This window comes from Symphalangus syndactylus, chromosome 5 (genome assembly GCF_028878055.3).
Source record: "Symphalangus syndactylus isolate Jambi chromosome 5, NHGRI_mSymSyn1-v2.1_pri, whole genome shotgun sequence".
NCBI classification, from domain to species: Eukaryota; Metazoa; Chordata; class Mammalia; order Primates; family Hylobatidae; genus Symphalangus; species Symphalangus syndactylus.
Window position 1 is genome coordinate 85,751,412 of NC_072427.2, and position 12,734 is coordinate 85,764,145.

The 12,734-nt window shown below is 58.3% G+C and overlaps 1 protein-coding gene across 4 annotated transcripts in view; it reads left to right on the forward strand.

Annotated features, from left to right (window-relative positions):
- The window catches only part of ITGB2 (integrin subunit beta 2), a 45,802-nt gene that overhangs the window by 16,521 nt on the left and 16,547 nt on the right, over window positions 1-12,734 (forward strand). For 2 of the 4 annotated variants that reach the window (XM_055279931.2, XM_055279930.2), the window contains exons 2-5: window positions 4,031-4,091; window positions 4,443-4,531; window positions 7,765-7,945; window positions 11,445-11,615. In XM_055279931.2, the coding sequence (XP_055135906.1) occupies window positions 4,034-4,091; window positions 4,443-4,531; window positions 7,765-7,945; window positions 11,445-11,615 (499 nt within the window). In that variant the 5' untranslated portion in view covers window positions 4,031-4,033. The other 2 variants (XM_055279932.2, XM_063640494.1) reach the window with 2 other exon arrangements.

Genomic DNA, 12,734 nt, shown 5'->3' on the forward strand with positions numbered 1-12,734 from the left:
CAGTGGCTCACGCCTGTAATCCCAGCACTTTGGGAGGCCGAGGTGGATGGATCACGAGGTCAGGAGATCGAGACCATCCTGACCAACACGATGAAACCCCGTCTCTTCTAAAAATACAAAAAAAAATTATCCGGGTGTGGTGGCGGGAGCCTGTAGTCCCAGCTACTCAGGAGGCTGAGGCAGGAGAATGGCGTGAACCCGGGAGGCGGAGTTTGCAGTGAGCCGAGATCGCGCCACCTCACTCCAGGCCGGGCGACAGCGACAGCGAGACTCCGTCTCAAAAAAACAAAAAACAAAAAGGAAGCCTGACCCCGCTCGATTCCTCTCCCAGCATAGGCTCTGCGCTCTCTCTGCTGTCTTGCTTGAAGTTTCGTTTCTTTTTCTTTTTTTTTTTTTTTGAGACAGGGCCTCATTCTGTCACCCAGGCTGGAGGTCAGTAGTGCCATTAGGGTTCACTGCAGCCTCCCCCTCCTGGGCTCAAGTGATCCTCCTGCCTCAGCCTCCTGAGTAACTGGGACTAGAGATGCATGTCTGGCTAATTTGTTTTCTATTTTTATTTTTTGTAGAGATAGGGGTCTCACTGTGTTGCCCAGGCTGCTCTCAAACTCCTGGCCTCAAGTGATTCTCCTGCCTTGGCCTCCCAAAACACTGGGATTGCAGGCGTCAGCCACCAGGCCGGCCTCTTCGTTTCCCGTGTTTGCTCCTGTTCTGTCCTCTACTTCTGTGAAAGGGTGTGTGTGATTTGGCCCCCGGATCTGCTGCCGATCTCTTCTGACACTGCTTTTGTGTCTCAGAGCCTGAATGTTCAGAGCTTTGCTCGCCACGAAGTGGGGTTCTTGTTAGCTGTGTTCATTTGGTGCCCAGGAGGGAAGGACGCCCGGCCCCGAGGGGTTCTCCTGTGAAGGATGAACTCGTCCCCCTGGTCCTGCCCCGTCAGCCCCCCCCGCTTCCCCTGTGCAGGGGACTTGGTGACAGGTACCACTTCCTGCAGTTGGGCTGGGGCTGCCCCAGCACTTCCCTCTCGGGCAGGGTTGAGGTCAAGGGCGAATCTGATGCAAGGTTCTGAGAGGCCTGTGGGGCTGTGGATTCCTGAGCAGCCTCAGCTTTGGGTGTTGCACCTTAGGTCTTGGTAAGGGGACCCACCCGCCCTTAGACGGGGGAAGTCCGGGAGCTGGAGGACGAGGAGGGGACCCGACCCCAGTGTGGGGCAGCAGGGAGGGCCACAGGGTGATCAGGCTCCAGGCCAGAGCTCTGGCGCCAGCTCAGGGGCTGGGGTGCGGGGGTGTCTGTGCTCTTCCTCCCCTCCTGCCCTGCAGCTCTGCCGGCTTAGCCTCAGGGCACCTGAAGTGTCAGTGGCCAGGCACCTGCCTGTTTGCCTGAATGCTGCCCTACATCTGTGCCTTACCCATTCCCATCCCCCAGGGAGCTGGCACAGGCCCTTCGACCACCTCCAGGCACACGGAGGAAACCGAGGCCGATAGGCCTGATGGGGTCTTGGTCTCTCAGGCCTCAGGTGAAGCCCTGGACCTCCATGGGCCATCCTGGCTGCTGGGCAGAGGGGCTGCCCTGCCCTGTTCTCCCACAGAAGGGAGGCCGGCTGCCAGGCTCAGTGCACTGCCTTACCTCCTGAAGCCGACCTTCGTCCCCGGCTGTTTGTCTGGGCTAAGCCACTGGCATCGGGAGGTGGGGCAGGGCCTGACTTCTCTTGTGCCCCGAGCTCCGAGCCCCCCAGGGCTGTTCATGGAGGAGCAACAGTGGGGAGACGGTGGCTCCCCGCCTGCCCCCCTCTCCCTGGGGACAGGTGGGGGTGCCCGGGGTAACTGGGTGCCAGGTCCATATCTTGCCGCTGCTGGGGGCTTCAGTTTCCCCATTTGAGGGTACGAAGTGTTTGCATGCCGCTGGTCATGACTGTGTTAGGGGCAGAGACGTCAAGTCTGCGGCCCCAGGGAGAGCGTGGAGCTGGGGTGTGGGTCCTTACCAGCCTGGCTGAGGCTGCCAGGGCAGGTCTGCACCCCCTCCCCACTTGGCGCAGCTGCGACCTGGGGGAGTCCTGAAGCCGGCTGGACCCTGCACCCTGGGGTGGCTCCAGCATGCACAGGGCCTCCGGTCAGCTGAGGGGCTGGTGGGCACTCGTGGCACCAAGGTCAGTCCAGGCACAGGACTTTGAGGGGGCCCAGATGGAGAGCTGGAACTGGCCTTGGCCTGAACCACAACCCCCAATGATCAGAGACGTGGGGGCTTTCAGACACAGGGTGGGCCCAGTGTGAACCAAAACCACCTCCTCCAGGAAGTTACAGCAGGGTGCAGGTTCTGTTTTTCAGAACGGGAAGGATCAAGGGTTCCCTTTTGACATTTTTGAATTCTGATTATAATTTTGCTGGGAACCAGGGAATGAGGTCACCTCCAAAACAACAGGACCTTGGGGCTGGTTGGGGCCTCTAAGCTGTGGGATCCTCAGATGGGCCCTTGGTGGGTGTTCCGTCGGTCTCAGAGCCCCCGGCACAGGTGCAGGGCTTTGGGGGGATGGAGGGGAGCCAGGGCCTGTGGCTGAGGGCACCCAAGCCTCCCGGGCCACAGCACAGCACCCAGCGCTGTCTTCAAAGTGGGCAGGCCCTAGTTTGGGGCTCTGCTGGCTTGGGTCTGCCTACTGAACCTTGGGTGACCCTGCCAGCACCACCCGAGGGAAGGGAGTGGGGCAGAAACTCCCAGCAGCCTGGGAGGCCGTGAAAGGAACTGGCATTTGCTGGGGGAGGCGTGTTGATCTTTGCTTCTGATAACAGCCCCAGGGTAACAGAAATGTCTTCCTGCCCACCATGGCAGGAAGGCTCCTGGGTGCCCCTTCTCAGTACCTCTCCACCTTCTTGGTGCCAGATAAAAGGGTCCCAGCCAGCTACAACGTTCTCAGGTCCTGGGAGGACAGACCCAGGGGCCCACCTCACCTAGGAAGCCCTAAGACCCCCCCAAGGAGCCGACCTAGGGCTGGTTTGGGCACCTCCAGGATGGAGGGAAGGGAGCCCAGGGGTGGAACGGCCCTGCTGCCTGCTAGGAGGTGCTGCCAGCCTCCAGCACCAGGCTGAGGCCTGGATCCGTCATTTTGCCTCTGGGGCCGAGGGCCTGTGAGTGGCCGCCGAGCCGCCCCTGACTATGGGTGCCTGGGTTAAGGACGGGGTGGGTGTGTATCTGGAAACATAAGGGCAGGACCCCGGGAACTGGTGGCTTGGGCAAAACAGGTGACTTTTTTCCCACCTGGCAAGGACTGCAGGGCTCCTGGGCAGGCCTTGCACACAGCCTGGCACCCGCGGGCATCAAGCCAGCTTTCTCTTCCTGGCCGTGTTTCTGCCACAGAGAGACAGGGCCAAGCCCGGCTCTGCTCCAAGCACAGGCTCTGCTCACGGAGGACCTGGGGCACACAGGGGCAGAGTGCACACACCGGGTGTGTGGGGTTGTGGTGTGTGTGTGTGCGCGTACATTTGCACGTGCGCATGGTATGTGCGTGTGGTGTGTGTGCCTGTGTGGTGTGTACGTGTGTGTACGTGTGCATGTGTGTATTTGTATGTGGTATGTAGTGTCTTATGGGGAGTATGGTGTGGGTAAGGGGTGTATACATCTCTGTGTACATATGTGTGGTGTGACACATCCACGTGTATGTGTCGTGTGTGCATGCATGTGGTGCGTACATGTGGTCAGGCATGCATCTGTATGCATGTACACGTGCATGTGTGGTGTGTGTACGTGTCTGCATGTGTGTGTGTGCCTGTGTTGTGTGTCTCCGCAGGGGCCCACTGCAGCTGTCCTGGGTGCCTGGCTGATGAGCAGGTGTGCTGCCCTCACTGCCGGGCCCGGCATCCCTCCCTCCCTGGCTGTTGGCAGCTAGGCCCAGCGCAGCTGTGCTGGCCTGACTCTAACCTACCCCCTGCAGCAGGGACAGGGCCCCAGCTCCTTGTCCCAGGCCAGCTGGAGGGGAGCTTCGTGGCTGGTCAGCCCCAGGGGCTGGGCCTGAGACCGTCACCAAGACCCCTTCCCTCCACAGGACATGCTGGGCCTGCGCCCCCCACTGCTCGCCCTGGTGGGGCTGCTCTCCCTCGGGTGCGGTGAGTTCTGTGTTCCACGGAGGGGACTCCACATGTGACATTCCGGTCAGGGAGAACAGGGTCTGCCCGCATGTTCCCATAGACAGAAGTTCCCGGGAGGCTGGGGAAGGACCTTGCCACTGGGGGTAGGTCGGGGACTCGGGCCGCGTCTCCCCACGTGCCAGGAGGCTGTAGCTGTGCTGTTTCCCGAGGGCCCCTCTCTGCACCTGGGGGTGGTGGCTGATGCAGGGTCTCCTCCTGGAGGCTGCCTCCCTGTCTTTCTGGGCCTCCTCTGACCCTCCTGCTCTGCTCCCCTGGGGTGTGGGCAGGGCGGCCCAGAGCACCCACTCACCAGCCGGCCTCGTCCCTCAGTCCTCTCTCAGGAGTGCACGAAGTTCAAGGCCAGCAGCTGCCGAGAATGCATTGAGTTGGGGCCCGGCTGCACCTGGTGCCAGAAGCTGGTAAGCGCCTCCTGGGCCCCTCCCCACCTGCCCAGCTCCTGGGTGGGGGCCCTTTCCTGCCCCTGAAGCCAGTGGCACCCAGAGGACCAACAACTCCATTTTCTTATGGGGGGGGTCCCCAGACCCTGGCCTCACCCTCCCCTCAAGGGGCCCCTGAGGTTCTGATGTGTGGTCTATTTGGAAACAGGCACAGAACACACACTTGCATTTTTTCTCAGCCATTTCCGAGTAGGTTGTAGACATGGAGCCCTTTGTCTCTTAGTACTTCAAGAGAGGTCTTTCTTAAGAACAAGGTTTTCACGTACAAAACCACGTAAGCAAGTGCAGAAACACGTGCGCTTCTGGCCCTGCATCGCCAGCACGCTTTCCCGCAGAGTCAGCAGGTTCGGGGCCAGTGACAGGACCCACCAAACACAGCCCTCATCAGAATCCAGGGGCTTTGCAGGGACAAGGTGGCTGAGAGGAAATGTATTTTGATACATGTATATCTATATTTGATAAATTCATGTATCAAATTCAGGAAATTCAGCATTGGTATCTCATTATGATCAAACCTACACACTGCGCATATCTTATTGGTTGTCCCAATGATGTCTTCATGAGCATATTTTCCTGGTGGATTTTGTCACCCAGGCTCACCCTGGGCTCAGCTGTCTCAGGCTCAGAATCTCCTCACTCAGCCTCACTCTGTGCTCAGCCGTCTCAGGCCCCAAATCTCCTAACCCAGGTTCACACGCTGCACTCATCCACCTAATGCTCCAAATCTCCTCACCCAGGCTCACTCTGTGCTCAGCCGTCTCAGGCCCCAAATCTCCTAACCCAGGTTCACACCCTGCGCTCAGCCATCTAACGCTCTGAATCTCCTCACTCAGGCTAGCGCTATGCTCAGCCGTCTCCTTGGGCTTCTTGAATCTGGACCAGTCCTCAGCTTTTTTTGTCTTTCCCGTCCTTGGGAGTTTCTGAGGAAGTCAGGAGAGCAGCTTTGTAGCATGACCCTCGGGGTCTCGTCTGGAGTTTCCTCTGCCTGGACCCAGGTGTGCTTTGGCAGAAACTCCTCAGTGACGGTGTCCTGAGTGCCCACGAGAGGCACTGCTGTTGCCCCGTCCCAGTCCTGGTGAGGTCAGCGTGGACGGCTCTGCTGAGACGGCATCCCCCCAGCCTCCCCATCCCGCTGCACAATCCCCTCGCAGCCACTGTGGGCTGGTGACGTTCTGCTCTCATCAAATCGCACCCACAGGCTCAGCATCCACGGAGGTCCCTGCCTGAAGCCGCCATCACTGCGATGGCTGCAGATTGGTGCCATGCGGGTCCCTGCCTGCCGCTCACGGCTGCCAATCTAAGGAAGGGTCTCTCCTCCGCAGCCTCTCTCTCATCAGCGTGACCCACGGTTTTATTTTGTTCAGTAGTGCATGATCTGTGGCTGTCCTTTCTTCCCCGAGATGCTCAAATCCATTGGGTCTGGCTCTGTGTCCTGTCCATGTGTCCCCATTCTATTTTTCTGAGCACTTTCTTGCTTTCTGGAGCAACATGATGCTGCAGGCCCATCTTCACGTCCCTTGCCCCAGCCTGGAATCAGATGTTTTTCTGACGGCTCTGGTTCCTTTCCCTGAGAGTCCGGGCTCCAGCACCATTGTAGCAGGACAAGCCGCAGACAGAATTCCTCAGACACCCAGTTAAAGAAGGAAGGGCTTTATTTGGCCGGGAGCGTTGGCAGACTTGCGTCTTAAGAGCCAAGCTCCCCGAAAAAGAAATTCCTGGCCCTTTTAAGGGCTTACAACTCTAAGGGGTCCACGTGAAAGGGTCGTGATAGATCGAGCAAGCGTGGGGAACGTGACATGCATCGGCTGACAGAACAGAAAGTTTTGCAACACTTTTTCATATGATGTCTGGAATTTACAGATAACACAAGTAGTTTTGGTCAGGGGTTAATATTATTATTATTTTAACCACCAGGGCCGGGTGGTGGCACCAAGATAGTCTGGCTATTCATCTTACTTCTGTTTCTTACCAACTTTTTGCTTTCTCCCTTTTCTCCTGTCTTATAAACTAGGGAAGGGGAGGGGTGGAGAAGAAGGGAAGGGCAGCAGGAGAAGTGGTGTCTCATTCCTTACCATCAGCAACTTCCTCATTTCTCAATTTTGCGTCCCACGGGGAGCGGCTTTGGGGCCTCCAGCCCACACCACTGCGGCGAGCAGCCCCGGGAGGAGAAGCCGGGTGGCTCCTGTCTGTCGTCGGACTGAGCAGGGTGGCCAGGTCCCAGGTGGAAACCACCTTGGTCAGGCTGGGTTTTTTCCCTCCCCTTTCTGCAGGTTTTCAGCTCCTCTGAAATAAATACCTTTCAGTGAGATTTGTTTGTTTCTGTGTAGATTACATTTAGGCTTTCTTTTCTCTCTTGCTGGGATGCTTGCTGATGTACTTTTATTTCTGGAGGACTTTAAAAACTTCTGTGGTTCCAAAAGTCAGAGCCCTACAAAGAGGCACCCTGGGGACTGTCGCCCTCCCCTTCCACCTGCCCCCCTGCCCGCGGGACTCACCAGCCTCTGGGGGCCGGGCTTATCCTCCTGAGCTTCCCTCTGCGAAAGCAAGTGCACAAACACGCACTTCTGGCCCTGCATCGCCAGCACGCTTTCCCGTAGAGGCAGCAGGCTCAGGGCCAGTGACAGGACCCACCAAACACAGCCCTCACCAGAATCCAGGGGCTTTGCAGGGACAAGGTGGCCGAGAGGAAAGCGCCCTTGCCAGGCCTCCCAGGCTCCCCTCCAGCTTCTGTTCTTCTAAACTCTGAGAGGCTTGGCCCAGAACGTGCCCATGTTCTGGCTTTCTTGGGGGTCTAGGGACTGCCACGTTCCTTTGGGACAGAGCAACTCCCTTGGACAAAGGTTCTGCTGATGAAGGGCTTGAAGCCCCTGGGCCAGCTGCTAGAAGACGCTGAGGCCTCTCCTCTTGGGTCAGCCTTGGGCTGGAGAGTGGGTCCTGGGTCCTTTCTGCCGCTAGAGGCAGAGGAGGAGGCGATACTCCGCCCCCCAGGGCTCTGCTTTGGCCGGGAGCCTGCGGGTGGGGGGCTGTCTGGGATGCCGGAGGAGCTCCCTGTCTCTGTCCTCAGGGAGTTCTGTCCCAAATTCCAGGCGCAGAGGAGGAGGGGACAGGGTGGGTCCTCAGTCCTCGACAGCCAGTCAGCCTCCTGCAGGCCCCGCAGTGTGGCCCCCTCCTGACCCCTGACTCCCCCTCCCCAGAACTTCACAGGGCCGGGGGATCCTGACTCCATTCGCTGCGACACCCGGGCACAGCTGCTCATGAGGGGCTGTGCGGCTGATGACATCATGGACCCCAGGAGCCTCGCTGAAACCCAGGAAGACCATGATGGGGGACAGAAGCAGCTGTCCCCACAAAAAGTGACGCTTTACCTGCGACCAGGTAGGCTTGGTCTCGGTGGGGGTGCCAGGCGCCCTCTGTGCTGGTTGTTGGCTCTGGCTGGGAGCCTGGCCCTGCTCTGGGGTGTCAGGGCTGCCCAGAAGGGGCATGTGTCCGGGTCGGGCGGCTGTGTGGGCCAGTGAAGCCCCAAGGCTGCTGGAAAGCTGAGCTCCTCAGGGCCCTTCCGCTCCGTCCCCAGGTCCCCAGGCGGAGCTGCCCCCGCCCTTCCCATAGGTGCCCAGTGTCTGCACTCTCGCAGCCCGACGTTCTGCACCTTTTTTTTTTTTTTTAAAGGGAGACCAAACCATCGGGAAAACACTATTCCATTACACACTCAGAAGGCCAGGGTACTCTTAGAAGAGTAAAGGTTCTGATAAGTCTGGCAGCCAAGAGACCTAAGTAACTGTTTAAACCAGTGTTGCCCAAACCGACTTGACCAGAGCACCTGTTTCAGAACACAGGCCTCTGTCAGTGCTTTGAGAAACGCCCTCCTTATCGGTGGCTCACACCTGTAATCCCAGGACTTTGGGAGGCCGAGGCGGGTGGATCACTTGAGGTCGGGGGTTCGAGACCAGCCTGGCCAACATGGTGAAACCCCATCTACTAAAAATACAAAAAAAAAAAAAAGATGAGCGGGGCATGGTGGTGCGCGCTTGTAACAGCTGTGGCAGGAGAATCACTTGAACCTGGGAGGCAGAGGTTGCAGTGAGCCAAGATTGTGCCACTGCACTTTAGCCTGGGCGACAGGGCGAGATTCTGTCTCAAAATGAAAAGAAGGGAAGGAAGGAAGGAAGGAAGGAAGGAAGGAAGGAAGGGAGGGAGGGAGGGAGGGAAGAAACGAAGTGCCCTCCTTGCTCCAGGAAGGCGGGTGTGGTAGTGCAGCAGATGGGAGAAGGAGGCCTGGTGTGGCCACCGACCTGTGACCTCCCAGGCCACAGTGAGGCCAGGGAAGGAAGGGGAAGCCATCTCCCAGGGAGAGGGTGCAGACGGGGCCGGGGTGACTTTACAGGAACCAGCTGGTGTCGGACAGGCTGGGGCTCAGAGCTCTGCCCTCAGGGGAAGCCCAGGTCAGCAGCCACTGAGTTAGCCTTGGGACAGAGCGGCCCAGGGTGCAGGCGGCCAGGTGAGAGCCAGCAGCAGCCGGGAGGGAGGCGGCTGGGAGACAGTGAGGGACGGGGCCGAGCCAGTGGGGAGGTCCTGCACGAGCAGGGGCCAGGTGTCCCTGGGGGCAGCAGGGGACAAAACCCCACCCTGGGGGTAAGGTCAGGCCTGCCCCTCGCTGCCCCATGAGCAGGCACAAGCCCCTTTGTGCTGGAACCTCCACCTCTGACCACAAACTCGAGGGCCTGGCCCTGTGGCCCCTGGAGGCAGCTCTGATGTATTTTCCCCACGCCCCACTTCACAGTGAGGAAACTGAGGCTGACAGAGGTGTTGCCTGTGGCCAGAGTTTGTGCAGCTCTGTGGTGCTGGAGGTGTCAGGAAGGATCGTCCTGGAGGGTGGGGGCGCGCCTGAACGGGGGCATCCTTGTGCCGTGGGGATGGGTGGGGGAGTGGCTGCCACGGCCTGGCATGCATCCCCACTGTGCAGGGGGCAAATGCTGTGGCCTCTGGGAGGGCACGGGTGAGCTCAGGTGGGTGCAGGTGAACGTAGGCAAGCTCGGGAGAGCACCAGGGAGCGATCTTATAGCACCCCAGGGCCACAGGCTCCCAGAGCAGGGCAGCAGGATCTGGGAGGGGAATGTCCTCTCGCGGGGTCCTGGCCCTACCCCCGCAGCCTGCTGGCCCTTCGCTGAGCCTCCACTCTGGAAGGGAAGGGATGGGGCCCCTTGGTCAGCCACCAAAGGCCTATGTCTGTGCCCTTTGACTGCAGCACGGCCACACTGCTTGTGGGTTCATGGTCTTGGCTGCCTCCTCCGTGTCACTGCAGATGCCACACGGCCCCCAAAGCCAAACACATTTACTGTCTGGCTCTTCACAGAAAGTGCTTGGGGTACTTGGCCCAGAGGCCAAGTGAAGCCTCTGAGGGCTGCAAGGCACAGCAGGGCTAGGGCCAGGGCCAGGAGTGCTGGGTGTGAATGTGTGTGTGTGTGTGTGTGTATGTGTGTGAGTGCATGTGTGTGTGGTGTGTGTGTATGTATGGTGTGTGTGATGTGTATGTGTTTAGCATTGTGTGCGTGGGGTGTGTGTATATGTGTGACACGTGTGTGTATGGGTGTGAATGCATGTGTATGAGTGCATGTGTGTGGCATGTGTATATGTGTGTGGCATGTGTATATGTGTGTGGCATGCATGTGTGTGTGAGTGCATGTGTGTGGTGTGTATGTGCGTGTTCAGTGTATGTATGTGTGTGCGAGTGTGTGTGCGTGCATGTGTGTGGTGTGTATGTGCGTGAGTGCGTGTGTGTGTTCGGTGTGTGTGTGCGAGTGTGTGTGCGTGCATGTGGTGTGTTTGTGTATATGAGCAAGTACATGTCGTATGTGTGCTGTGTGTCTGGTGTTGTGTATGAGTGTGTGGTGTGTGTGCATGTGTGGTGTTTGGTGTTTGTGGTGTGTGTATGCATATTTATGGTGTGTTTGCTGTGTGTGGGTGCTGTGTGTGTATATGTGGGTGTGTGTGCGCTATGTGTGACTGTGTGCATGAGGTATATTTGTGTGAGTATTGTGCGTGTGCATATATGTGGGTGTGTATGCCATGTGTGACTGTGTGTGCATGTGGTGTATGTATGTGTAGGAGTGTGTGTGTGTGTCTGTGTGGAGGGGCACATACCCTTTCTCCCAGGGCGTGGCAGCAGGCAGGTTGGGGGTGGGGTGGGTTCTGCACTTGTCCTGCCGCCCAGGGGGGCTGAAGGCTGGAGGGTGGGGCAGAGGGGACAGGCCTGGTCACCCTCCCTCCTTGCTCATTCATTAACGTGATGTGTGTTTATGGAGAGCTGACTTGTACCAGGCACGGTTCTGGGAGCTGGGGACACAGGCTGGTTGCGGTGACACATAAACAGATAGCTACACAACCGCAGGTGTGACTGAGATGCAGGCGAGCGGAAGTCCAGGGCTGGGATGGAGAAAGGGGCCTCCTGGGGACGGCCCACATGGGCCTTGCTGGGAAGTGCCAGGTTCGTGTGATGCCTGTCTGTGTGGCCGCTGATGAGGGCGCCCGTGGGACTGCAGGCACGGGGCCGGGTTAGGTGTGAGCCCAGGTGAGCCGCCGGCACTCTCAATGAAAGGCATCCCCACTGTCGCTGGCGTCAACTCTAAGCACTCCAGGCGGGGTTTCAGTGTCACTGCGAGGCACATGCCTGCGTCCAGAAGTCATGTGAAACTCCAGCCTGCCTGGACGTCCTGTGTCTGGTCCTCAGCTCTCCTGCCCGGCAGGGAGAGGGGAGGTCAGGAAGATTTGGGGGCTGGAGGAGAGGGCGCCAGTGCACAGCCCGCTTGGGGCCGCACGCCCCCAGACACCCTGTGTGAGATGTGAGGTGTGCCTCATTTTGTTCTGTCCCCACCGGCAGGCCAGGCAGCAGTGTTCAACGTGACCTTCCGGCGGGCCAAGGGCTACCCGATCGACCTGTACTACCTGATGGACCTCTCCTACTCCATGCTTGATGACCTCAGGAATGTCAAGAAGCTGGGTGGCGACCTGCTCCAGGCCCTCAATGAGATCACCGAGTCCGGCCGCATTGGTGAGGCCCAGGCACTGCAGGACAAAACCCAGTCCTTTCCCAGACCCCGGCCACTAAGGCCAGGTGCTGCAGGACGAGGCCCAGTCCTTTCCCAGACCCTGGCCACTCCTGCCTGTGGCCCACACGCCTCCTCGCACTCAGGTCCCCAGGGCAGATCTGGGGGCCCCAGATGCAGGTCCCCCCAGGGCATCCACAGGGCTGCCTCCCCAACACTTGTAGACATTGTCCAGCCCTCCACTTTCCCTTCCACCTTCTACCTCCTTTATTTGTTTCTTGGTATGTTTAAAAGACAAAATTCTGACAGTGCCAATTATTAAACATTAAAGACCACAACGCATATAGACGGCACAGCGATGGCAGCACTGAAGAAACCACACAGCAAGCTCTGCTGGGCCAAGGGCTCCGCTCTACACCAGCACTGCCTCGCCACAGAGCAAGTCTCCAGCACACGTGTGTGTCAGTCACAGTGCATGTCTTCCCCGACGGGCGTGGCTTCTCATGTCAGCACTCTGCCACCTCCCCTACATGTGGGGATGCACACATGCACGCTTACACACACACACACACGCAAATGCATGCTCACACAAATGCGGGCTCACACACAAATGCATGCTCACACACGCAAATGCACACTCACGCACGTGAATGCACGCTCACACACAAATGCATGCTCACACATGCAATGCACGCTCACACACAAATGCATGCTCAAACGCAAATACATGCTCACACATGCGAATGCACACTCACGCATGAATGTATCCTCAAATGCACAAATGGATGCTCACACACGTGAATCCATGCTCACACACAAAAGCACACTCAAACACAAATGCACACACACGTGAATGCATGCTCACACATACAATGCATGCTCACACGCACATGCTCAAACACACAAATGCATGCTCTCACGTGTGAATGTATGCTCACACACGCGAATGTATGCTCACACACAAATGCATGCTCACACGTGAATGTATGCTTACATGCACAAATGCACGCTCACACACGTGAATGCATGCTCACACTTGCATGTGCACACACATGCACACACAGTCATACACACGTGCAAGACCACATGTGCACACAGACATGCTCACATGCACACTCATGGTC